We start from the raw sequence: 26,301 nt of genomic DNA on the forward strand, positions 1-26,301 counted from the left end.
CCCCACAGACCCAAAGAAGCTAAACACGAAGACCTAAGCATGGATGCTTGAATCACGCTTAGAAGGAGAAACAAAATAGTCATAGGAGGAAGAGGGAGGACGGGAACTGGGTGGGAGAATGGAGAGGTTGGGGATGAGTGTTCATGATTAGGTATGGGGAGAGGCAGGAGAGAGGTCCAGAGATCCAGGAGAATGAATGAAAATCTACAGCTGACTGAGGTGGGGGGGTAAATGGAGAATCTTTAGGAAGTCCCAGAGACCTGGGATGGGGGAGGCTCCCAGGAGTCAGTGCCAGTGATCTTAACTGAGATGCCTAACATCTCAGGGACATGGAACTGGTAGAGCCTACCTCCTGTAGCCAGGCAAGACCCACCCAGTGGAAAGATAGGGACACCAACTCACTCACTGAACTTTCGATCCAAAATTTGTCCCATCTAAAAGAAATGTAGGAATGCAGCAGAGACTAAAGGAAAGGCCAACCAATATCTGGCCCAAATCAAAACCTATACCATGGGCAAGCACCAACCACTGACACTATTAATGATACTACTCTGTTATGCTTGCAGACAGAATCCTAACATAACAATCCCCTGAGAGGTTGTACCCAGCAGCTGAGTGAAGCAGATACAGAGACCCACAGCCAAACATTAGACAGAGGTCAGGGACTCCTATGGAAGAGTTGGAGGAAGGATTGAAGGCCCTGAAGTAGAGGGGAACTCCACAGGAAGACCAACAAAGTTAACAAATCTGAACCCCTGGGAGCTCTCAGAATCTGAACTATGTTATTAGAACATACACAGGCTGGCATGAGGCAGACATGCAACTCAGTCTTCACAGCTGCCCGTCTGGCCTGAGTGGGAGAGGATGCACCTAATCTGACAGAGACTTCATGTGCCAGCATGGGGGATACCCAGGAGGGACCCCACCTGCTCAGAGGAGAAGGGAGAGGGGATCAGATCAGGGGAAGAGACTTGGTGAGGGAGGGACCGGGAGGAGGAGCAGCATTTGGGATATAAACAAATAAATAAAAATTTTAAAAAATCTTGCACATACACTACCATGACTTAGATTCTGCCTTGTCATTGTCACAAGGATCTACAATGGCTCGTATAATCTCTCTCTGGATTATTTCTGCAACTGTCTTCATCTCGTCTTCTGGTTTTTCTCTCTCATCCCCAGATTTCCCATATAGTGCTTCCAACATTATCCTCCTTACATACAATCCTGATCATGTTACTTCTTTTCATCAAATCTTCTTTAACTCCTCTACATCCAAAATAAAGTCTTTGTAGTATGGTTTAAAAGACCTTCCATAATTTGGTGCATAATGGTGCATAATTGGCACGATCTATCCTTACCAAATTCACAAATTGCCGTGCTACGATTCATACCATAAATACCTGTGCTATGGTCCGTTTCACTGCCCTAGACAAGCACACCCATCCCATTATCAACGGCTCACTCCTGCTTGCAATCCCGTCTTCCCTTCAAATATCATAACTAGGAAGACATTCCCGATTCCCCGTTTCTCAACAGCAGGATGAAGTGCACTTCGAACAATGTGCTGTGACTGTTCTTCCTCACTACACTGTGAAATTCTCCAAGCCAAAGCCATCGTTGTAGTCATCTTTGCATTCTTAGACTGCAGGAGAATTCCTGACAAAGAGTAATTACTCAACAATGTCCCCTAGCCAAGTGGATAAATGAATATTTATTCACATACAATTATCGTGAGTTTATTCCATGGTAACTTAAAAAAAAAATTCCTCGCTCACCCTGTTCTTTAATTCTCGCCAATAGCTTATCCAGAGCTACCATTTTACCACTATTGCTGACAATGTGCTCATCTGTCGTATAAGGTGGACCAGGCTCTGCTCCATCAAACAGATAAGGATGATTACAACACTTTCGGAGCTGCATCAGAATATTCAATAGTCGCATCTTGTCCATCTTGCCAGAAGAGTTTAAAACATCGATATCTTTCATCAGAATTTTTGTATACCTAAAATGGTAAACTATAATTAATCAATTTTAAGAACACAATGCTATTAAAAAAAAGTCCCACTAGCAATATGGCTGGATTCCTATTAAGTAGGAATAAAGTAGATAAAGGTAGATTTGAATTGAATGCGGGAGGTATCAGGTAATGGTAGAATACATGTCTAATATGCACAGTGCCCTAGGTTCAGTCACAATAACAAAAAAAAATTCTTTCTGATTCAAAAGAAAATATGATCAGAAAAAAAAAAGAAACAAAAGATTTGAACATTTTGTTTTGTATGTTATTTACTTCTACGCTGCTTATTGACCTGTGCCCCTATACTATTTCTAGAAACTGTCATCAGCTAACAATTGTTCCAGCAGCTACATCTGATAATTATCCACTAACTACATTACTTGCTGAAAGTTTACAGCCAACTTTTACTTGTTTGAGCTATATTCACAATCCCGTTTCCCTTTTTAAATGGAACACATTAATTTTCTAATAGAATACTTGATCAGTGTAACTTACCATTTAAGTAAATTATCATAGCTGAACAATCAGCAAATGTTATTTTTAATAAATTCTTATATATAAATAAATGTTACCAGATGAAAAATTGCTCACCATTCTCGTTGCATTTTACTCAGTCCCAAGTAAATCTTTATTTCCTTCTTTGGAGGCAGACTTTTCTCTACATCAGTTTTTATACGGCGTAACAAGAATGGTTTTAAAACCTAAAAGACAATGTTTATTGTAAAAGCATAGAAAGCACTTATGATTTCATATGGCATGTCTCACTAATACTACAGTTTTAACACTTAAAACTGTTATCCTGATGTACAACAAACACCAGCAATAACAATAGCTGCCTAATTTCTCAGTAAATACCCACCAAACCATGACCCCTTAAAGAATAAGAATAGAGGCTAGGGTAATGCTCATAAAAGAGTGTGGATGTTCATCATTCAGAAGACTCTAGTTTCCATTCTCAGATCCTCTAGACATGAGAGAGGGAAATTAAACACCCGTGACTTGACAGGAAGAAAGTATGCTAAAACTTAAGACTATTGCTTACTGAATAATCGTTGAAGAAGTCTTGCTTTACATACTGCTTTTAATACAAGGACTTATTTTCAGCATGGGAAAATAGAACATGAGAGTTTCAGTTCAAATTCCCTCAAGTAAACTTAAAATTCAGTCATTTAAAATAAATAAACAAATGAGGAGAAAAAATCGATATTAAAAAAAAAACAGTTTAAGCACTGTTTAAAAAATGAATGGAGAAAAGGTTATTACTGTATCCCCGAAAGACAGATTTTGTGTTCCTCATGGAGAACCTCCTAGCAATGTGCCACGTACTGCACCATTAACATTAGAGGCAGTAGTTAAGCCTCATAATAAATCGTTGAAAGGAATAGAATTACTTCTCTTTTCAATTTTTCTGACTTGTTTTATTTACTATTTCAGTTTATTTATTTATTTATTATAGTTTTGCCTGCATGTAGGTATATGCAACATGTGTGTACCTGGTCCCCCTGGAGACCAGAAGAGAGTATCATATCCCCTGGAACTAGAATTAGGAATGGTTGTGAGCTGCCATATAGGTACCAGGAATCAAGCCTAAGTCCTCTCTAAACAGGAGCAACAACCCTCTTCAACGACTGAATTGTCTCTGCAGCTCACAATATGATTATTTCTTTTCTGTTGTTTATTTCGTTGGTGGTTGGTTGGTTGGTTTGGTTTGGGGTTTGGGGTTTTTTGTTTTGTTTGTTTTGTTTTGTTTTTTGTTTTGGGGGTTTGTTTTTGTTTCTTTAGTTTTGGTTTTTTGTTTTTTTTGTTTTTTTTGTTTTTTTTTTGGAGTCAGGGTTTCTCTACCCTGGCTGTCATGATATTCACACCGTAGACCAGTCTCAAACTCACAGATCCATGAGTGGTCGTATTAAAGGTGTGCACCACCACACCCAGCGAAGCATGATTATTTCGATTTCAGTAAATCATTAAAGTCATTATGCTAATAAGTAGAAGTAGATTTAAAGACTCAGACTTCGATTTTTTGAATTTTCTTCTTCATTCATCTAAAAAATGTCATAGTATGTTTAACATATTTTGCATTGAAAATAATACCTAATTTCAAGGCCGCTAGAGAAACTTGTAGTAGTCTATTCAGCATTTAAGCTGTCTTTAAGACTTTGAGGCAAAAATGCTCTGAAGGCAGTATAAAGTTAAAAATTAATCCCATTGGAAATTACAAGATCTATATAAGATGCTCAAAATAGCAAGATACACACAATCCTACATATATGATGTGTCATAGTATATATCTATGATAAATTTAATTTATAAATCCAGCATAGAAATATGATCAATAATAACAATAAAATAGAACAAATGCATTATAATACAACACAAATATAAACTATATGAATGTAATTTCTTTCAACAGCAGGAAGTATTTTGTAAAGAATGATGACTGGTATGGAAATTGATGGTATCTAATGCATAGAGATTAATCATTGTTTTTATTTCTATGATTTTCTATATTTTGGGGCTATGATTAATCATGGTTAACTGAAATGATAGAAAGCAAAACTGTAGGAAAAGGAGAGGTACTATATAGATTTTACAAGATGCTTATGAAAAGTGAACTTGAGTTAGAAGTATATAGGTTTTACAGTAGATCTCCAGAGAAATCAAGAAATAGTTTCTATTATTAACACATACATTACTGCTAGTATACCCTGAATTTAGTAACTGGAAAGTCATTGAAAACTATGTGAATAGGTTTCACTCATACGAAATGAAGAGCCATCAGTGATTAGTGGGTTTATGAGTAAATAAAAGGTTAGAAAGAGAAGATATAAAGGTAAACTACTCTCACGAAGGTTGGCTGTCATGAAGAGAAAATCATGGTTAAGGACCCAAAGTTGAAGAAGCAGTCAATGATAGAAAGGTAGATGGGTTGGTGGGTGGGTAGGTGGGTGGATGGATGGATGGATGGATGGATGGATGGATGGATAGATGGATGGATGGATCAATCGATAGGGAGAAAAGTACTTGTGCATACAGTTAAGCCCTTGAGAACCCAAGAAAATTAAATTCACAGGCATCCTTCAAAGGAAAAGGATGTTTAGCATACCATCCACTCGGAATGCTGGGAATGGAGATAGTTTACAACCTGCTAATCCTTTGCTGTCTGATAAGCCAGGATCTGCCCATATCTTGCAGAATTTATGTTTTACTATCCCAGTCCCTTTCCTCCTAAAACATTGAGCATTACTTCTAGGCCATAAAATACATCCTTGTGAAAGGGTAGTTTGTAACAGCCGATATGACTTCTGTTTTATCTTAGAGGCAGGCAAAATCCTGATTCCCACGGGACTGTTTACCTCAGTCATTCCCCACAGACCCTCATCTTAAGCATAGTTTCTAAGCCTAAAGAGCCCATCTTAGACATGAAGCCACATGGACTTTGTAAAGAGCTCCAATGTAAACATGTCTTAAGCTTTGTTGTATTCACAGAGCTGAGTGAATCGTTAACAGAAAAGCTGTTTTTCCAAAATTGTGCTATGCTTAAATATGGCAAAAAAAATAAAATAAACAAACTAATGCCAGAATCCAAGTTGTAACTCAGAAACTTCTTCTCAAGGACCTCAGGGAAGCTACCTGAGCATGCTTATGTATTGAGAAAAATGAGACATTATAGAGGGATGTTCATTAAAGGACTAAACTATGGAATAAAGTCCATAAGGAAACAAGAAATGATGAGATTCAGAGTTCCCACAGAAGAATTTGCCATTGAGCAGAGAGAAAATAATGCCTCCTCTTAGGCAGTTGACTAACCAAAATGTACAAAGCTTCAGAAGACAGGACCACATGAATGAATTTCTACTTAATGGCTTCTGTTTTGTCATTCAGTAGGGAACAGTGTTACATACTGACAGTGGTGGAGAGCAAGAGATACCCAACATGGGGTTGGGCAACATCTAAATCAACTGTTAGAAGAAATAAGAAAGAAAACTATAGAAGATCATGTTGAAGGAGTCAATACCATGAAATTCCAGCTTATCCTAGAGAGCATAAAATCAGTGGTTCCCTCAAGGAGGGTTGTAGAATTGTCTTGGTATTGAGCAGTCTCAGTACAAAAAAGATCTATATACTCATACAGGGAAACAGCATTACACTATATTCCAGTTTGGAGTTATGAGGGCAGTGTAGCAGAAGAACAAGGGTGTAAAAAGGATTGACAGTAGGAGCAGAAGAGTTATCCGAGCACAGCAAAGATTGTTTCAGATTGAAGCAGGGCTCTGGGGACTGGAGGTCTCTGCCATATTACAAAAGAAATAGAACGAGTAAATGTAGATGTAACTATTTATCAAAGAATGAGAAATGTTGATCAATAAATATGAGGGCATCGCCTGCTGATTACCAGATGATAGAGAAGACAGTAGGTGGGAGATAGAACCAAGAGAGGGCTCTGGCCTCTACTCTCTGGAGAATTTGTAGGATATGAGAGTGAAGAGCCTCCACAAGGAAGGACCACAGGATAATTGAGACCAAAAGCAAAAGATATTCTGGAGAGGTCAAGGACATAATGGCTTTGTTCAACATAGGGTTATTACCAAGGCTATAAGGGAGAAGCCATGAAACTGACATAAACAGGAAGCCCAAAATTTCAGATTCTATGGATGTTTGTTTTCTTGCTCAATTATATTCCCTTAAATTGATTATTGACGTTTATGATCACTATTACTTACTGCATGGAGTCTTTCCACAAGCTTTTGATCACCAAGGCAATTTTTAGTATCAAACCAAGAATCAAAGTCCTGTGAAGGGGTGAAAATTCTACAGTAAGTGCACAAGATTTTGGCAACCCCATAAGAAGAACAACAATATCAGCCAACCAGACACACCAGAGCTCCCAGGGACTAAACCACCATCCCAAGAATACACAGGGATGGATCTATGGCTCCAGCCACATATGTAGCAGAGGATGGTCTTGTAGGGCATCAATGGGAGGAGAGGCCCTAGGTCCTGTGAAGGGTCGATGCCCCAGTGTAGGGAAATGCCATGGTGGGGAGGCAAGAGGGAGTGGGTAGGTGGGTGAGCACTCTCACGGAAGCAGGGGTGGGGGATGGGATAGGGGGATCCAGAGGGAAACTGGGAAAGGGAATAACATTTGAAATGTAAAAAAAGAAACTTGACTCTCAGGGTCAACATAATTACATGAGTTCGATTCCCCGGAATACACATAAAGATGCAAGGAGGGAACTGACTAGATCGAGTTTTCCTCTGATCGCCACACATTCTCACATGTACAAACAACAATAGTAACAATACAGGAGAGGGGGGAGATGGAAGGAGGGAAGAGGGAAGGAGGGAATGAGACAATATAGATGATTGTGAACATTAGGAATATATATTAAGATATATGGCTTTGAGCTGGGATTGGAGATCAATAGTAAAGCATTAGCTAAGCACCCTCAGTTCAACCATGAGAACCACTCCCCCTCCCCCTCACACAAATACTGTGTTTTAAACTTACATCTGCAGAATTAAAGACATCCGGCAATAAAAAGTTAAGTAATGCCCAGAGCTCATGCAAGTTATTCTGCAAAGGTGTCCCAGTTAGAAGTAAGCGATTAGTTGACTTGAACTCACGAACAATCTCTGAAAGCTAAAATAAAAATAGAACTTATGTAAGCATTGTTCTGGTTCTTGGAATGCTCACCATTCAGTTATATACTTCATTCAAACTAATTTTCCATGGAAAAATATGCTACTTCAGTTGGCATTGCCACCACAAAGCATAATCAAACACTAACATCTTAGACATGTCCACACCTGAAAGAATACAAATCATATTACATCTGAGAGCCCTCCCCCATCGTGAAAATCTTTCATTTCTCCGTTTTGGGTTTCAGAAAGTCAGATGTCTTCCATTGGATCCAAGCTATCACTTTACATAACAACATCTTCTCCCACCAGCCATCTTCATCTACATTCATAGCTCAGCTCCACCCCTGGCCTTCTCACAATTATTTAGCACCAGAATTGAGCTTGTTTTCCTTTATACTATGTATTAAGATTTCAAGTTTTAAGATCACAAAAAAATGACAAAAACATAAAATCAGTAATTTTGGGAAAAAAATCCTATTTTCATAATGTCCTTAATGAAGCAATTATTCTTTAACATGCGTCCTCTTATCAGGTATTAGTTCCAACGTGAAATTAGTATGCTCCACCTGGTGGCTTTGCTCCAGCTCTGTCCCTGTTTCTCCCAAAGTAGCCCAATGAGCCAAAGAGAGGCTCATCATTACAAGTGAAGGTTTTCCTACTGTTGATGAAGTTGAATGGCAGCTAATCATTTATGTTTCTCAATATTAATACCAGACTCTAATTCACATAAATCAGGGAACTCCCTTTTCTAATCCACAAGACGCATAAGGTAAGTCGCTCCTCAATAATAAAAAATAAGTCAATGCAAATGATAGTTGTACATCACATATTCTCAGCAATATTAAAAATGCTGTAGCATGACAGAGTTAGGCTGCAACAGGGGAGATTGCAAATAAATACCTAATTTGCATGAAAGCCAGTGCTCAACTTTTATTGGTTCTGTATTGAATAATTTAGCCTTTATGGGCACTTTAAAAACTAATTGTCATTCGCATTCTGTGAATAAAAGCACAATCTTCTGCTACTTATTTTTTATTTTAAACACAGAAAAGTGAACAAACAAGCCTACTACTTAGATAACATGACTGAGAACTTACCTTAGATTTTTCATTTTTTATTCTGTGAGCTTCATCAATGACTAAGTATCTCCAGTGAAACTTTTTAAACACGGATTTTTCTTTAATTACCATCTCATAAGAAGTCACACAAACATCCCATTCTCCTGGCATCATTTCATCACGAATAAAAGCTGCCTAATGCAAAATAAAGTTTGTATATTAGATTATGTTGACAGGGTAATTACCAAAGGAAACTATAGGGAGAATAGTAAGAGCTATGTGAGACACCATAGACCACTTTGTCTAGTTCATTTGAGAGATAGAAAAAATCTCTCATGAAAGGGCTCAAAGATAACTTTGTGGCCAATAGTTTTTTGTTTTTTTTTAACTTAACTCTTTTAGAATTTTTGCAACTATTGACCAGATTTAGGGTTAAGTATCTTTATAAAATATTGAAAAGCACATGACACAAAAGGCTCTTAAAATTGTGCACATTTAAACTCACTCATAACTACACAATCAGTAGTGATATAAGAATTAAGACCATATCTGTTTCCATCTCCACTAGATACAGATTTCTCTGCGATAAATAAAGAAAAACAATACTGCAACAGATTGCAAGATGACTTTATACCAACTAGGATCAAGATAATCTCTTTTTATACAGACAGGATCAAGAATTTCTCTAAAATCACAACTAAAATGTCTTTTACAGACATTGAGTTTTCATTGTTGAATACTAGCTCCCTAAAGTATTTATTAAAAGCCAGAAAAAAAAATGAAAAGGTCAACATATCTACCCCATATGATAGCAAGGTTCAAATGGTCTACAAATGATCATCTAGAATTTCAGATATATCAATATCAGTCTCTAAGAAGTGAACAGTACTATATTAAATATTAACAATGACCAGAACAGAATTTTAAGTGACCAATTTCCTATGGAAAAATAGAAGGCTTCAGGAGGAATCAGCCTTGTGATTCTAAATTTATGAACTCAGTATTTCAATATTTAAATTATTTATAAGTTAAATTTAAATAAATTTAAGTAATTTTTCTTCAAGCAAAATGATAATGATAAAATTACATAATTCATTATGGGAGTATTCCGCTGAGAGTATCTCTTGATAATTCATCTATCTAAATATGTAAAATAGTATAAACTTTTATTTTAAATTCTGTTCTCTGGAGGCAAAATAAAGACAAATTTCAATAATACTCTAAGTGAATTATTCTTTTTGTGGTTTTGGATAATTTATTATGTTTTGATTGATTCTACAATCCTAAAAAATAATTATAGCCTACTAACTGGACAAATAGCTAATCTAAACACCTTCCTCCCTGGCCGAAACCCAAATTCTAGTATTATCTGAGAATATACACAGGCATGTTACAAGCCTTGCATAAATACAAAATGGTGAGGCTGTCTACAGTCACAGAAGATTTCTATGTGTGGACAAGTATATAAAGCCAGAACTTTAAATAGCAAAACTTAAATCGTTCCAATTTCCACACTTCTGTCTCCTAAGTAGCACAAATGATAAGGTGACTAATAGTACATACTGAGAAGTAAACACAGTTCATAAACGTGGTAGGTACAGGAGTTAGTATAGCAACAATACGACAGGGCCCAGCTGGGACTCAGGCCATCTCAACTGTCATTTAGTAGTCGTTGTAGTAGTAGTCATAGCTGAGTTAAATGTGTTTAACGTGAACATTATGCAACTGCAGTCTAGAAATAAGACTCTTGACAGTCTTTTTAAAAGTAGTTTCTCGGGTTGGGGATTTAGCTCAGTGGTAGAGCGCTTGCCTAGCAAGCACAAGGCCCTGGGTTCGGTCCCCAGCTCTGAAAAAAAAGAAAAGAAAAAAAGTAGTTTCTCACTTACTCTCACATCTTTGTCTCCAACGAAACAAATAACACGGAGAGACGGAACCCATCGTTTAAATTCATTCATCCAGTTATGTAAAGTAGACTTTGGAACTAAAACCATATGGGGTCCAGGAAAGTTTCTGTAATGTTTCAGGTAACCAAGCAAAGCAATGGTTTGTAAAGTCTTCCCAAGGCCCTGCATTTATCATTACAACGGGGAAAAACATGTAAATACGCTTTTTTTTTAAATGAAACAATTTGTTAAAAACAACATTACAAAAAAGATTCTTGCCAATTATTTCACATTAGGGATTGGGTTTCTAGCAATAAAAACGAGAAAGGACTTTATTTAAAAGAAGAAAGACACAATACCATTTCAATTCATTATTTGTTGTGAGTGGAGAAGAAAAGAACCAAAAACCTGCAGTCAAAATATTGCTTCATGAATCACTTCTCCATTTAGGACTTGCTTCCTGGACTCTGTTGAGGAACAAGTAAACTGATCCGTAATCTTTTCTGGTAGGTACAAACCTAGGGATTGCAGGGTGCATGTTTCACAAAAATGGACTTCTTTCTAGAGCCAGTTGAGATAGTGACCTTTCCTTCCTAGTGTTCCCAACATTATTCCAGCCGTAGCATTAAATATTCAGACTGTGCGTTTCAAGGTGCTCATGGCTGTCAACTGACACCCCACACGCTTAAAGACCTTAGAAATCAGAAAGTCACAGAGCATAGCAGTGTGAATAGAACTTAGAGAGCACTAGCTCAGTGTGCTTTTTAAAAAGTAATACATCAAACACCCATGAGCCTGGCGCCTAGCCCGTGGGAACGGGATCTACGCTGTTCAGCCTTTAAAAATAAGTCATCACTTTAAAATAAGAGATAGGGCGTAGTTCAGTGGACAGCACATGTTTAGTATGAAGCCCTGGGTTTGATTTCCAGCCTCCGGAGTAAAAGTAAACACTAAATAATTAAGCAGCTTTTGCATAATCTCTAAGCAGAGCAGAAAACTTTACTCTATGAAGCTAAGTGCCACTTTTATGGGCTGTATCTTATCTGATAAGTCACTTAAGATGGCGTGTTATGGACAAGACCCACCAAAACCTTAAAATGTTTAAGAAACTGATCCTACTTCCAGGAATTCTATGATAACAACCTGAGAGTCACAGAGAAACTAACAATGAAATTGTCATAGTAGCACAACTGACATTGTACCGCTAACAATCCAGCAACAGGAGAGCAGTGGAAGGAATCCATGGCACCTCCTTAGGACTATCAGATAGTAAAAACTTACTTTGACAAAATGTTAGAGAGGATTTGAAAAATACATATGAATGTGGAAAGGTCAGAATGCCAAACTCTACATACCCCATGATCTCAATTATAAATCTAAAAAACAGTTTAAAAAGAAACATAGCAAAATGTCAACCATGGTTATTTCTCAATGGCAGAATTGCTGTGTAATTACTATTATTTAATTTCTATTTTTTTCTAAATTGCATATATTCTCTAAAATGCTTTCCTCTCTTTTAGTACGTAAAACAAGTTGAATATGATGGCATACACCTGTAGTCTCAGCTCGAAGGGAGGCTGCAGCAAGAGAATCACAAGTTTAAAGCTTGAGCAACAGAATGGGACGTTATCTCAAAACAAAACATAAAACGGACTGGTGTGTAGTGTGGGGATCCAGCACTTGCAAAGCACACACATAAGGCCTTAGTTTTAAGCTCCAGTACTGGAAAGGAAAAGGGAAGTGGGGAAAGACAATAAAAAATAAGATAGAATTAAAACTTATATGGCATCAGCAGAATCTTGAAGGGTCTTTAGATCTTTGTCTTAGACAAGTTGTAGCCTAGAAGTTCTTGGGGTAAATAATCCTTGCCCTTCTGTTGACAGATAAACAGAGGTTCTCCTGCTATGAACAGAATATGGCCCTCAACACAATAATGAAAATATAAGGAGCTACAAATCCTTGCTTTAAAAAAATGCTCGGCCGTACACCTAACAGCTGCTCAGCCAAAGATGAGTCCCTCTGGGATAGCCTATACTAGACATCGTAAGATGTATTTCATCATTTGGCCTTCTGGATAATAGTGATTACAAATATGGCTCCCGAGTCTCGTAGATATTATATTATTGGATTAAATAGATATATAAGTCCCTGTGTCCTCTCTTAAGTCTAATTTTATGAATTTTGTTTTAGCATACAAATCTGGGCCTTCTTACAATCCCCTCATCTACTTAATTAGCATCTTACATGATCTTACTTTTTCTCCTGTTATTTTACATGCATGTCCATGATTCATTAGCTTATCAAAAGACCGCAATTTGGTACTCTACTGTTACAGTGCTCAACACTGAAGCTGAACATTGTGGCCATGCCTATAATCTAAGTACTCAGAAGGCTAAGGCAAGAGGATTGAAACCCAGTTATCTGTGGCCATGTAATAATGGCGAGTTACAGGACAACTGAGTCTACAGTCATTTATGTACGAATCTGTTCATTCATTCATTTACTTATTGTTTTGTTTCTATATCCTACCTCATTCCCAAGAAGATGCCAGATTGCTCGTTATAAAAAACATGGAACATAAGTTAATGGTAAAACAGAAATGAAAAGTTATCAAGGAAAATTAGACTAGAAGATAAAGCATAAGAAAAGAAAAAAGAAAAGAAAAGGAAACCATCAGGGGCAGACCTTAAAGGATGAAGAGATGCTGCCTTTTGGCATTGCACTTTTCTTTGGGCTTCTTGGAAGCCAAAGTTCAAACAGAAACAAGAGCAAAAGAAGAGGTGTCGTACCACTTCAGGAAACCTCCATATGATCTTTGAGCAATGCAAAAGGTTCTATTCTACAAGTTATTTGAACAGTTATAGACAACAAACATTCTTTTGCAGGCTGGAGACATACTTCAGATGTCGAGAGCACCTTTTGCTCTGACAGAGAACCTGGGTTCCATTACTCGCACTCATGTGGTGGCCTGCAATCAGCCGTAACTCCAGTTCCGGGGATCCTATGCCCTCTCCTCCCCGGGTGCTGCAAACACATGGTATTCATATAGGCAGGCAAGCCACTCACACACATAAAGTAAAAGAAAGAAATCTAAAAAGTAGATTATTTTGCCACTAAATAAAGCTTTTGGGCATAGGGCTTAAGGAAAGCTCAACACAGGTAGTTCAAATTTACATTAAAAACTTGTAGTAAATCAGAACATTCTTTGAATACCAGTGCCTTACCATTTCATCAGCTAAAATACCATTGACTCCATTTTCATACAAAGAGATCAACCAGTTTAGTCCTCGAATCTGATAATCTCTCAGGGGTCCTCCCTTCACATCTAAAACAGAAATGAAGAACCTCTCAGACTTTTACTAGTATACTCAAGGAAATTGGGTTTTCTACTGAACTGCAAAAGTGACCATGAGTGTGATAAAGTACTCACAAGAAGGTGAGACCTCAAATCTAACACACACATTCGATGTTTTCCTACTCTCTGACAGAAGCTCCTCATCTTCCTCTTGTTCTGTGCGCCTGTGGCGATAGCTAGGTGAAAAGACAAAAAGAAAAACTTTCACATTCAGGCCAGTGCGGAGACACCAAGCTAGATTTGCAAATGTCTTTTATTAAAAAAGGAATGTGTTATCTAGTGTCTGGCATAGAATGTGGTAGAGCAGTCTAAGTTTTGGGGTTTTTTTTAACTAATTATGTTCTGGTGAGAAAAAAAGACAAAGATTGGTGTTTCCAAAACACATTTGCATTGCCAATAATCATATTATTCACAGAAAGTTATCCTGAGCAAATGAAATGAAAGGGGGAGGGAAAAGGGAAAAGGAAGAACGTAGAAAGACTACATACTCTCCCACAGAAATCAAGCTCTGCTTGTCATCTTTCTTTACTCGAGGACGAGCCAGTTTCATGTTAAGAGGAGATGTTGGAGACTTCTGTGCTGAAGGTTGAATGAAATGTGCAAAAAGTTCCGTCTGCTTCAGCAAAAACTCAAATCTCTTCGCTCTGTCTGCTTTCTAATTTACAAACGAGAGGGAAAAATAAAGATTTTCTTTTTGTGTTCATTCAAAGTTATTTATCAAACATTTATATTCTGCTTCAGTTATGCAATAATCTCGATGCTTTTAACATATTAATCTACCAAATTCCCTTTGAAATCCATAAGATGGCCACTAAGGTCATACCCATTTTACAGATGATAAAATGGAAGCACAGAATGGGCAAGGAATGCTCCCATGCTTCCCCAGATTGTAAGTAACCAAACTTCACAATGCTATTTCAAGTAGTTTGAATAGAAATAAAATGACCTGACAGATTTAATAAATGCTCCCAAAAGAAGTATACCCTTAGGATTGGAAGCACAGGGGAGCGGTAGAGTACTGCCAAGACCCAGAGTTCAATTCCCAGTGCCCAATATTACAAAACAATCAGAAAGTCAAAATTAGAAAACGAATCCTCTTTCTAAACATGATCCTCTTTTTCTTTAATTAAAAATAATTGCGACTTGTTCTCTTTGTTCTTCTCTGCCCTTCCTTGTCTCTTTTTTCCCCATACTCCCTTCCCCCCCCCCCATATGCCCATGGCCAGCCTCCTTTCCTCTTCTCTCTTCTTCTCTCATTAAACCTCTCCACATGGAAAAAAAATAATTGCCAGGCTGGAGAGATGACTCAGTGGTTAAGAGCAGTGACTGCTCTTCCAGAGGTCCTGAGTTCAATTCCCAGCAACCACATGGTGGCTCACAACCATCTGTAATGGGATCTGATGTCCTCTTCTGGTGTGTCTGAGGACAGTGACAGTGTAGTCACATACATAAAGTAAATAAATAAACCTAAATTGCATCAATTATGTATGTACTAAACATAGAAACACATACATATTGGAGCCATGCAGGGTGGCACACAACTTTAATCCTAGCATTTGGAGGACAGAGGCAGGACAATCTCTGCAAGCTCAAAACCAGCCCGGTCCACAGAGCAAGTTTCAGTATGGCCAGGACTTCAAAGAGAGAACTTATCTCCAAAAAAATCATAAACAAATGAATAAAATACACATAAATTATCATAAATAAATGAATAAAATACACATAAATTATAATACATACATACTATAAAGTTTGAGAATTACCAAGCTGCATTTAGAAATAACTGAGGGGTTGGGGATTTAGCTCAGTGGTAGAACGCTTGCCTAGCAAGCGCAAGACCCTGGGTTCGGTCCCCAGCTCCGAAAAAAAGAAAAAAAAAAGAAATAACTGAAATCTAGGCATAGAACATCAGCTGCTCTTAAAGATATTTTCAATATCATGGTACAATAATGTAATGACATTTTTCTTTGAATTATGTCATTCTGGAAATTTATACTTTATGCTACTAGTATGTAATGTTTCTCCACAAGAGAATAGAACTTAGAGAAAAATATAGGTACACATATATGTGAAGTAGTTCGTATATATTAAGTATTTCCATACATAACGCTGTTGTTTGTGTAGTCTAAAATTTCAATACATTATCAAAATAACTTGAGTTGTTTTATTTTATTTTTATTTTTAGATTCATATTTGTTTCTTAATAAAAGAAAGAAAAGGCATGGATTTCGATGGGAGGAGAGGTAGGGAGAATCTGAGGTGTTAGAGGGAGGGAAAACATAATCAGAATATAGTAAAAAAAACTTTTTATAGTAGATAAATAGAAAAATAAAAATAAGCTGGTTCACAACAAAACCTTAAAAGATCAAGAGTTTACTTCATCCTAAATAAAGGAAGAGATAAAGATTTTATTTCTAGCCACTCTCCGATCACTCAGCAGAGAATACTTGATTACTGGTAAAAAAAATTAATAACACAGAAACTTATAGGAGAATTCATTAGCATAGATACAAGACTTAGAAAAGTACATCCAGGGTTGGGGATTTGGCTCAGTGGTAGAGCGCTTGCCTAGCAAGCGCAAGGCCCTGGGTTTGGTCCCCAGCTCCGAAAACAAAACAAAAACAAAAAACAAAAACAAAAAACAAAACAAAAAAAAAAAAAAGAAAAGAAAAGTACATCCAGAAATCCATGCTGGAAGGAGGCCAAAACTTCTCCAATTCATGTTATCCTCTCTGGAGTGTTGTTTTTAGAAATGTTAAAACATTAACTGTCTCCTTAGATGTGGTCTTAAACATAGGCACAGACTCCTGTAAAAATAGCTATCTGCAACTAAAACACATATTTCCTCTCTATTTAGTTTCAAAACTGCAAAAATAGTCCTTTTGGGGGGAGGGGGAATCGGTTTCAACTACCTATTCAGTCCTCGGTATCTGAAAATTAAACAAGTCACAAAGGCAATACATGGGGGTCAATTAAGATTACACTAGTTAAGTAGATGGTACTTTTATGCATTGGGTTAATAAGCCTGAATATGCCTCTAACGGTGTATTACCATACTACACATTTCATTAATGCAGAACATCCATTTATATATCATTTAAGGAGAAATGCTAGTCTGGCATTGTGACTGCATTTCCCTCTAACAGCAACCTAATAATATTGGGTAAAGAACATTGAGGAAAAGTGGGGCATGAGTTCTCGTCCCAACTATTCCACATAGTTTCTGTGGTCTTTAATTTTCTCCTTTGAAAATGAGATTACTTTATTCAATGAAATGTAATTGTTGGCTGGGGAGAAGAAGGTTCCATGGGTAAAGAGCTTATCACAAAGGTACAATGTCCTGAGTTCAAATCCTTAATACCCACAGAAAAAGGAGGTACAGTGGCATCCACCTGTAGTCCCAGCATTGATGAAAAGGAAATGCGTGGATCTCTAGAGTTCACTGGCCATCCAGCCTCATCAAATCTGTGAACTCTTATTGAGTGAGTGAAAAACATTTAAGTTAAGGTGGAGAGTGATCAACAAAGGCCTTATCCAAACCCTTCCTCAGTGTAAGTCAGAGGGAGCCAGGATCAAAAACTAAGGTGAGCCGTGACTGAGAATGATACCTGACAGACGCTTCTGACCCACACACACACACACACACACACACACACACACACACACACATATGCACGCATGCACAAATATATACAGACACACACACACAGAGAGAAAATGGTTGTAACAATTTAATAATTAAATTACAGTTGTACTCTGAAATCAGATTATGCATCATAAACAGACAAGTCTCTTTCATCTTTGATGTTACCATAAAAATTAACTATAAATCATGTATGGTAGTATACACCAATAATCAAAGAAATCAGGACTATCTCACAAACAAACAAACAAACAAACAAACAAAGAGAAACATGCTGTTTACTACCTTACCAAGGGTATATTTACCATTTTCTCTTCATATTCTGGGTCCATTTCCTTTTCAGATTTGGAAGTTTTAGCAGCAAGTTTGAGTTGAAATGGAGAAGTGATTTTCTAGAATTTTAAAGGAAATGAATATCAGACGATTGCAAAGCAAGATCTTTAAGTTGGTAGGTGTTCTCCCTTGAAGGAAGACAAAAATAATTAAATAACTTAATAAATATGTCACTGAGGGACACACATTATAGCAACAATGAAAGATAGGAAGCAAACCTTATGACTAATACAGTTCTGTGTATCTGAGGTCCAATGGGAAAAAAAAACTAAAATATCAGAGAGATGGTATTAATTAGAATAAAAAACAAAAATAAAACACTGGGCCTTTTCATCTATTTCTAATTAAAGCAGAAGAAATGTATAACCATAAAATAAGAGACTTAGAAATCCTGAACAGGCTAATGTTCAACCACAAACCAAAGAATTCAAGAAATGTAAATAATAACTCTCTCAAACAGTTCTTTATGTACTGGAAACAACCCAGACTTTCAGAATAAAAGACTCTGGCTTCTGTTCCTGAAACGACACTTTTAAAATTTGTTTTCCTAGACTAATTAAGGCATGTATATTTTTATACAGTGTGACACGATCTCATACCCTTAAAATAACCCAATAGTACAGCTTCAAACTGGTCACTTTATTTCCTCTGTAAAGAAAAACATTCTGACGATGCATGTTACAAGAGTATTTTATAGGAGGGATTCATCAGAGATATTCTCTATCAGTGGTTGACACTTTTAAAGTTGGAATTTAGTGAACACTAGCATTGAGAAGTCGAAAACAACCCGGAAGTACAGGGTTAACATCTTATGTATCCCACATTTTATAAAAACAAGCCTATTGATTTGAATATCAGGACAGACATAGAGTAGATAGCCTTGTCTAGGAGAAATCAAGAGATAAAATAACAAAAGCAAGAACCTATCTGTCCAGATCAATACCATGACTGTTTGAGTTTAGACAGAGACTTTGCAAAAATTAAAGCAAAAAACAAAAGAAATAAGGTCACATCTGTCACAACTTTTGTCAACGTGTCGTTAAAATCTTCCAGAATAATTCAGCATCAGGATAGGACCTTAAGCTAGAAAAAGAATGCTTCCAATAATGAATGACTGTCTTCCAACATTTACTAAAAGTTTTATTTTGAGGAAATTCAAACAAAAACTCTGGAGGAACTGGTCAAATCCTACTTTGGAGCACTAATCATATAATAACTATGTCAATTGACAGCATCTCATGTGTCATGATCAACTCCATGAGATGGCTTGAATGTAATTCTGGGTGTATTGGAAGAGGAACTGAGAAAGACACTTTCAAGATCATACTTTCAACATTTCACATATGCTGTGAATCGTGGTGCATGCCTTTAATACTAGCACTTGAGAGGCAGAGGCAAGCGAATCTATGTGAATTTGAGGACAGCCTGGTCTACATAGAGATTTCCAGGGCAGCATAGCAACTGAATTTTAGATATTAAAATTTACACCTTTATCTTAAAAGAACAATGAGGTAGAGTTTTCTAGTTTTAAAACAGTAACCATTACTTCACCTTGTGTGTGTGTGTGTGTGTGTGTGTGTGTGTGTGTGTGTGTGTGTGTGTGAAGAAAAGTTCACTTTCAGAGAATTACGTCTCAGGAAAACATATATTCATTACTTCTGTACTTAAAAATCTAATCACACACTAATTGAATCCCTCATCTTGAGCAGTATTATTAAAAGCAGTGGGTAACCACTTCATTGGCACTACTTAATTTTTTAAAAAACCTACTTTTTCAACCTTCTCATTTCTATTTGAGTATGTGTCCCAAAATACATTTCTCATACAAGAAAGGATACAGGGTAAATAAGATTTGTCTAATGGAATAGTTCTGAGTTTTACCATCGTGCAGTCCTTAATATGTTTAGTTTTTTTGACCATTTCATAAATGCACATAGTATTTGGTCACTTTCACTCCTTTTATCCTCCTGCACCTCTGGTGAGCTCTTCCTTATCCCAGCTAATGCACCCCCACATTCCTGTCCTTTTCTATGTGCAGATCTTATAGCGTCGATGCCAGGAGAGTGTAGCCCAAGATCACAAAAAACTTCGGCCTTCCAGACCATGACTTTGGTGTTTTAACTCCTTCAAACTACTGTCTATTTCTGCATTCCTAAGTAATCCAATCTTTACTTAACCAAGCAAATTCAGAACTAGGCGGTAAGAAAAAATGCCCCTGTGTGAGCTAACCATCACAGTTGGCTCACTGATAATTCATCTACTTGATTCAGCTTTCAGATGCGTGTTTACCCTCATTTCTATCCAATTCTACCACATTTGATTTTGATAGTCTAGCTTTGCATACCCCAAGGAATGAAAGCAGAAGCAAATGCCATAGTAAAGACCACCAAAACAAGATTTATCATGAACATCAGGAATAGATGGCAGAACTCCAAAACTAAAATGCTTCTTCTTGTATAGTAGCATCCTTTATCCTTAGGGTTGGGCGTCACTGTTATTTTCATTATTTTATGGTAGATAAATGTCTTCTGATGAAAGTAGATGAGGTCTTTAAAAGTTGTAAGTGAATAGCTGGCTAGCGAGGAGACAGAAAGAATTATTAGAAACAAATAATTAGAAGTTATTATTACTAAAAAGAGTCTGAGAAATGATTATTTAGTTGAGGGAAAACAGCATGCTTAATGTCAACTGGTTTTGTAACACTGTCAAAATACACTAACTTATGACTATGAGGAAAGGATAAATGGGAACCCCTTACAGGTTCAAAGTAGTACAAAACATACTTAATATTTTAAAGGATTTATTTATGTACATCTCTATACATCTGTGTGGGTATATGCACAAGTGGGTGTGATGGTCCCATGCACCAAGTGTGGAGGGACAGAAGAGGGCATCAAGTGTCTTCTATCATTTCCACTTATTCCTGAAGGCAGAGTCTCTCCCTCAACCAAGAGCTGCCTTTTCTTCCCTAAGCTTTCAGCCACCAAGCCCCAGCAATTGTCCTTTCCTATCTCTGTCACCCTCAGGTGTGCGCTGCTGCATTCTGTGTTTGCTAGAACCCAAATTCTAGTTTTCATGATTATAAATCAAGGGCTCTTAACCCTTTCTCCCATCCCATCCCAAACCTTGCTTTTAAGGACAAAGGAAAATTAAATTAAAAAAAAAAGTTGGCCAAAAATGGGACTCTTTAGAGAATCAGGAAATGCAGCGTCTATCCTGAGTGGATAAATGAAATTCTTTCACAAAAGCATACAGAGTTCATGAATGTACAGCAATACACTTCATACTTATTGCATAGACTTTTATTGATCCCCAGTCTTTTCAAAATGGAAATCCAAAAACATATACGATTGCAAAATCCAACATTGACTAGCCTGCGAAGAAGAAGAAATAACTAACACATCTGTCTAGTCCAGAGAATAAAAGGCACTAGATGCATTTTTTAATTTCCTAACCAAATTCTTGGTATTTGGCCCAGCTTTAATGGTCAGTGGCATCTTAATGATCTCAGTACCACGCACATCTTACACCCAGGGTTTTCCATGGTTTTCACTTAGCACTTTCTGTTTAATCAACCTTGCAACAGTAAACTACATGACTTAACTAACTAATGGATTTAGCATCGTTCTTCTAATTCAAGACAAAGGGTGTTAATTTCCCCCAAAAGCTATTCATTTAGTCGTATATCATTGTATAATGATTTATACAAAGCCACTTGAGATTCCTAAAGCATAATTTCAATTACCCACCATTTTTTAAGTCATCGTGTATATTGTTAAATGGGGGAAAATCCACCTATAAACGATCTGTTCTGCAATTTTATTATACACCAAAACTTCTTATGTTCCACCCTATTTTTCAAAGCATTGTATAGTTTTACTTGTATATTCATGGGAGATGATACCTACTTCCTGGATTTGTCTTTAATAGGTGTGACACTGATCCTCTCTCATGTGTTCCTCCTACAGAGTAGGACTTTACAACGTTTAAAATAAAATGTGTCCAGGAGTGAATAGTGCCCCACTAGGCAAGGGAAGTGAAAGGCTGGAAGGCCAAAGGCCAGATAAGGGGATCATCAGGATGTCCTGGAGTGAAACACTATACCATCAGGGGCGGGGCAGGAGGGGGAGAGGGTGCAGAGGTTGGACATTTTCGTAAGACAGCATGGTTCCTCAGTGTGAGGGTTGTAAGATAAAGCTCAGAGAGGATGTTTTCTTGACATAACACCCCCCTCCTCACCATGAGGCAGGGATCAAAGGAACATGAGAGATTAATTTTTTTTATTTCTGTAATCCCAAAGACAGACACTGCCAATCACAGCAAGCAGTATCTTCCAACCATTCTCCCTTTTCCCCTCCTGCCCACCACCACCAGCAGCAGCACCTTGAAATTTAAATTACAAAAATAAGCCCCAGCCAAATCCCCTTCAATGCGATCGTGGGACTGAAGGGCCCTGATTTCCCTGGCAGAGGCCGACGGGAAGAGGGGGGTAGAAGAGCGAGCAAGGAGAGGGAGAGGCGGAGGCATTTTCCTGCACAGCCCCATCCCCCACAAGGTTCCCCCCAGTTCCGGGAAGGTAGAGGGGGCCCGAGGCTTGGAGAGACTCGGGGCTCAGTATTGGGACACCCCGCCACCCGGCCGCGCCCCCGCCCTGCCCCGCCCCCGCTCAGCAGGCGGCCAGCAGGAAAGGGGGAGGGGAGGGAATGCTGGAGGGTTCTGCCGCCCTGCTGCCCCCATCCCTGCGGTGATTTTGGTACCTGTCGGCGCCAAAAGGTCAGGGTTTGGGCCCCTACGAGGGGCCAGGCACAGGATGTGTCCAGCACACACAGAGCGCGCGCACACACCCCTTTCCTATTTACCTCCTTCTTCTCGCCCTTCTCAGTGGCCGTGGTGGCTTCGGTGGCGGCAGCAGCCGCTCCCTCCTCTTTAAAGGTGGACGGCCCGGGCTGCTCATCCTCTAGGACCACGATTGTGGCTCTGGCATCCGAGGCTGCCACGGTGGCTGCCTCTGTGGCCGTGTCCGGCTCCATGGCGTTGGGAGCGGGAAAGACGAGGTGGGACGAGGAAAGGGAGAAGGGAGGTTCCTGGGCGACAGCGGTGGCTGCGCTAGAAAGAGCTTGCTAGAGCAGGGGTAGGGAATACTAGCGTCCAACCCCTTCGCTCGTCCCCCACCTTCTTTAAATAACCCTCAACCCTGCCCCACTTCCGTCCACCCACCCTACGTCATGGCCTCCCCCCATCACCTTCCCCCCTCCGCCCCCCCTCACCAATCGCGAGACTCCCCCTCCCCATCCAGAGCCCAGGCTGGTCCCACACGACCAACTGTTGCCTGACTGTGGGGTGCACTCGGGGGTGGAGAACAAAACCCACAGCTCATGGACCCTTAAAAATTCTACTTCTCCATATGCCCCCAGCAGTGAGCCTGAGTTCCCCTGACAGATGTGTGCAGAAGAAATTCTCTTTCCCTTCAATCCGTTCTACCTATTCTGCACCTCTGTACCTTGGGGCGCTCTCCCCTTCTTGCACAAAGAACTCCTCTGCTTATGAGTGCACTATGGGTCTTTCTCAACATAGTGTTTCTTTGGAAAGCTCACAGTCCCTCCAAGGACTGCCCTTTCCCGGGTTTCTGAAAGGATTAGATTGATGGTTAACAGTCACCTTCAGACACTCCGCTGAAAGAGAACTTGAATCACTCGATGGCAAATATTCTGGTAGAAGGCAAAATCTGACTCACATTTTATGAATAAGTGTTCTGCTTTCCGTTCTGATTTTCTCAGATGGCCAATAGGCAGGAGTCCCTTTTTTGACTGCATCCCTGAATTTTAAGAGTCAAGGCAGACAATGCCAAAGTCTTCCCCAAAACCTAGGGCAACTTGTGATAGGTTACCTCATATTGGTCGTTGAATTGAACAGCTGTTTTTCGCTTCTGTTCACATCCTTCTATTAATCAATGATCACTGAATGTATTTGGTAAAAGGTGCAAGTATGTATAAACACATCTATTAATTATTGTTTCTTTGTCTCCTCATCATTTATCAACAATGGAAATACTGATATCTTAACCTTTAAAGTTCAGTCATTAGATGACAGACAACATAACATGTAAGAAACAGTATATCAAATCATCACAAAGCATAATGTTTCCAAAATGAAGCAAATGAAGCAAACCCAAAGTAGATGTGGTTGGGTTAACTTCCATCAATACACCTTCCTAAACAACCCAACTAAAATAAGGTGTGGTTTATGCAAATAGTACCATAGCAGTCAGATGACTCCAAATAGTTATCTATTACTGGTTACCCATACCTTAGTGTAAATAGCTGAAAGCTTCTGTCCCTAAACTAACACTCTCCCTCTCCCTATCCCCCTCCCTCTCCCTCTCCCCCTCCCCCTCCCTCTCCCTCTCCCCCTCCCCCTCCCTCTCCCTCTCCCCCTCCCCTCCCTCTCCCTCTCCCCTCCCCCTCCCTCTCCATCTCCCCCTCCCCTCCCTCTCCCTCTCCCCCTCCCCCTCCCTCTCCCTCTCCCCCTCCCCTCCCTCTCCCTCTCCCCTCCCCCTCCCTCTCCCTCTCCCCCTCCCCCTCCCTCTCCCCCTTCCCCTCCCTCTCCCCCTTCCCCTCCCTCTCCCCCTTCCCCTCCCTCTCCCCCTCCCTTTCCCTCTCCCTCTCTTTCTCCTCCGCCCTCTCTACCTCCCCTTTCCCCCTCTCTTTTTTTCCTACTTCCTTCCCTCTCTTCCACCTCTTTCTTTTAAGGTAGGGTCTTGCTCTGTAGCCCAAGCTGACCTTTACTCTGGAGCGACTCTGACTCAGCTTCTTAAGCCTTAGGATTACAGGCATAAGCAATCATGCTCCGCTCCATGATCCAATTTCAAACACAGGAAAAGAGGCAAGGAAGAAGCTGGTGACTGGAGGGGTGTGCCAATGAGAGAGAAGAACCTGAAGATAATAACTTCTCATTTTACCTTCATTATTTGTGGATCCCTCCACCCCAATCGACTGTTCATATTTCTTACTGAAGTAGAGTAATACACTACGCAATGGGCATTGAGTGCCTTAGTACAAGAATAGCTGGTGTTCCTTAAGCATCAGATTCCATGAAAAAAATGAGGAAGAGGAAGAAGAGGAGGAAGGAACTAAGTAAACTAACTGACCATTTGAATATAAATTTTCTATTAAATATGCAAATATATTAAGGAATGCAAATCTTACGCCTTCCCCATTACCTGTACAATCTCCTAAATCATTAAGGTCCTTTGGGAAACAAGTTACAGAAGACCTGAAGGGACACAGTAAAATACACATATCTAGCAAACAGAGGAAGTAAAGGGTCTTTCTTTCTTTTCTGTTTTTCATCCAAACTTCAACTGAAAGAAAATAGAACTCTCCTTTTTATCACCTGCAGCTTGTAGAAAAGGCATAAGAGAACAAAAAATATTTGTTAGCCATTGCTGAGTCCCTCCTAACAAGGTACCGTGTGAAGCTGATTTATCCATTACTACTATACATGTTTATGGTATACCGTGGATTAAATGTACTCTCATCAGGAAAACCTTTTCTGTGTGAACAGTGTTCCATGTTCCAAGAGTAGAATGTGGAAATTAATTTGGGGACTGGGAATAGAACATATTTGTACTTTGGCAATTTCCCACATATGTATAATGTGATTCTTCCTTTTTGAGACAGTGCTGAAAGTGCATTCATGTATACACATTTGGATGTAAAGGTTGATGCTTAGTCAATAGACTTTGCTACAGGATTCATGTAAATATTAGCTTTTGGCTTAGAGCAACAGCTGCTATGTACCCTCCTATTGTGAATCTGTCTAGAATTCATAATTTGTAGACCTTGTTCAAGTCAGCTTGCTTATGGTTCTCAGCACCCTGCTCTAGCTGCATCTACTCTACCCTATTATGAACTTGTGTTTTGAAATGGTCTTTAATTTTAATATTCCACTGGGATTGGAGAACAAGGCAAGAACCAGAGCCATGTGAATGTAGGAATCTCAAAATTAATCTTGCCTCCAATACTAGATGTCTATTTTAACAGATATGAACATCATAGAAGTTGTACAAGTGTTATGTCAATAGAGCGAGGCATGTCCAGTAGCAATCAGAATGCATGTTCATTTTGCTACTCATGTATTTCACAAAATTCATGAAGGCCACTTATGGGTTTGGTATTCCTTCTCTTAGCCTATGTCTGAAATTTCTCATGGGAACCACATGATGGCTTCAAGCCACATCATTATCTTTCAAGGCTAGAACACAGGGTACTGGTCAAAGTATCTTAGTTGCAGCTATGATACCAGTCCACTTGAACCAATAATCTTCCTCTTTTTTGCTTTGTTTTATCTTAATTTATGGTAGTGGTGTT

At 38.8% G+C, this 26,301-nt stretch overlaps 1 protein-coding gene across 8 annotated transcripts in view; it reads right to left on the reverse strand.

The window, feature by feature from the left end:
• Smarca1 (SWI/SNF related, matrix associated, actin dependent regulator of chromatin, subfamily a, member 1) overlaps window positions 1–23,464 on the reverse strand; it is an 86,492-nt gene extending 63,028 nt beyond the window's left edge. For 2 of the 8 annotated variants that reach the window (XM_006257526.5, XM_063280086.1), the window contains exons 1-12: window positions 23,433–23,455; window positions 22,792–23,052; window positions 17,890–17,991; window positions 14,445–14,611; window positions 14,032–14,132; window positions 13,826–13,926; window positions 10,605–10,784; window positions 8,758–8,913; window positions 7,527–7,658; window positions 6,739–6,807; window positions 2,609–2,718; window positions 1,776–2,002 (exon numbers count right to left, since the gene is read on the reverse strand). In XM_006257526.5, coding sequence (XP_006257588.3) covers window positions 1,776–2,002; window positions 2,609–2,718; window positions 6,739–6,807; window positions 7,527–7,658; window positions 8,758–8,913; window positions 10,605–10,784; window positions 13,826–13,926; window positions 14,032–14,132; window positions 14,445–14,611; window positions 17,890–17,991; window positions 22,792–22,962 — 1,516 coding nt within the window. In that variant the 5' untranslated portion in view covers window positions 22,963–23,052; window positions 23,433–23,455. Of the gene's footprint in view, window positions 1–1,775; window positions 2,003–2,608; window positions 2,719–6,738; window positions 6,808–7,526; window positions 7,659–8,757; window positions 8,914–10,604; window positions 10,785–13,825; window positions 13,927–14,031; window positions 14,133–14,444; window positions 14,612–17,889; window positions 17,992–22,791; window positions 23,169–23,432 lie in introns of those variants that run through there. The other 6 variants (XR_010061202.1, XM_063280087.1, XM_006257527.5 and 3 more) reach the window with 6 other exon arrangements.
• Window positions 23,465–26,301: the final 2,837 nt, after the last annotated feature.

This window comes from Rattus norvegicus, chromosome X (assembly GCF_036323735.1).
Source record: "Rattus norvegicus strain BN/NHsdMcwi chromosome X, GRCr8, whole genome shotgun sequence".
Taxonomy (NCBI): domain Eukaryota; kingdom Metazoa; phylum Chordata; class Mammalia; order Rodentia; family Muridae; genus Rattus; species Rattus norvegicus.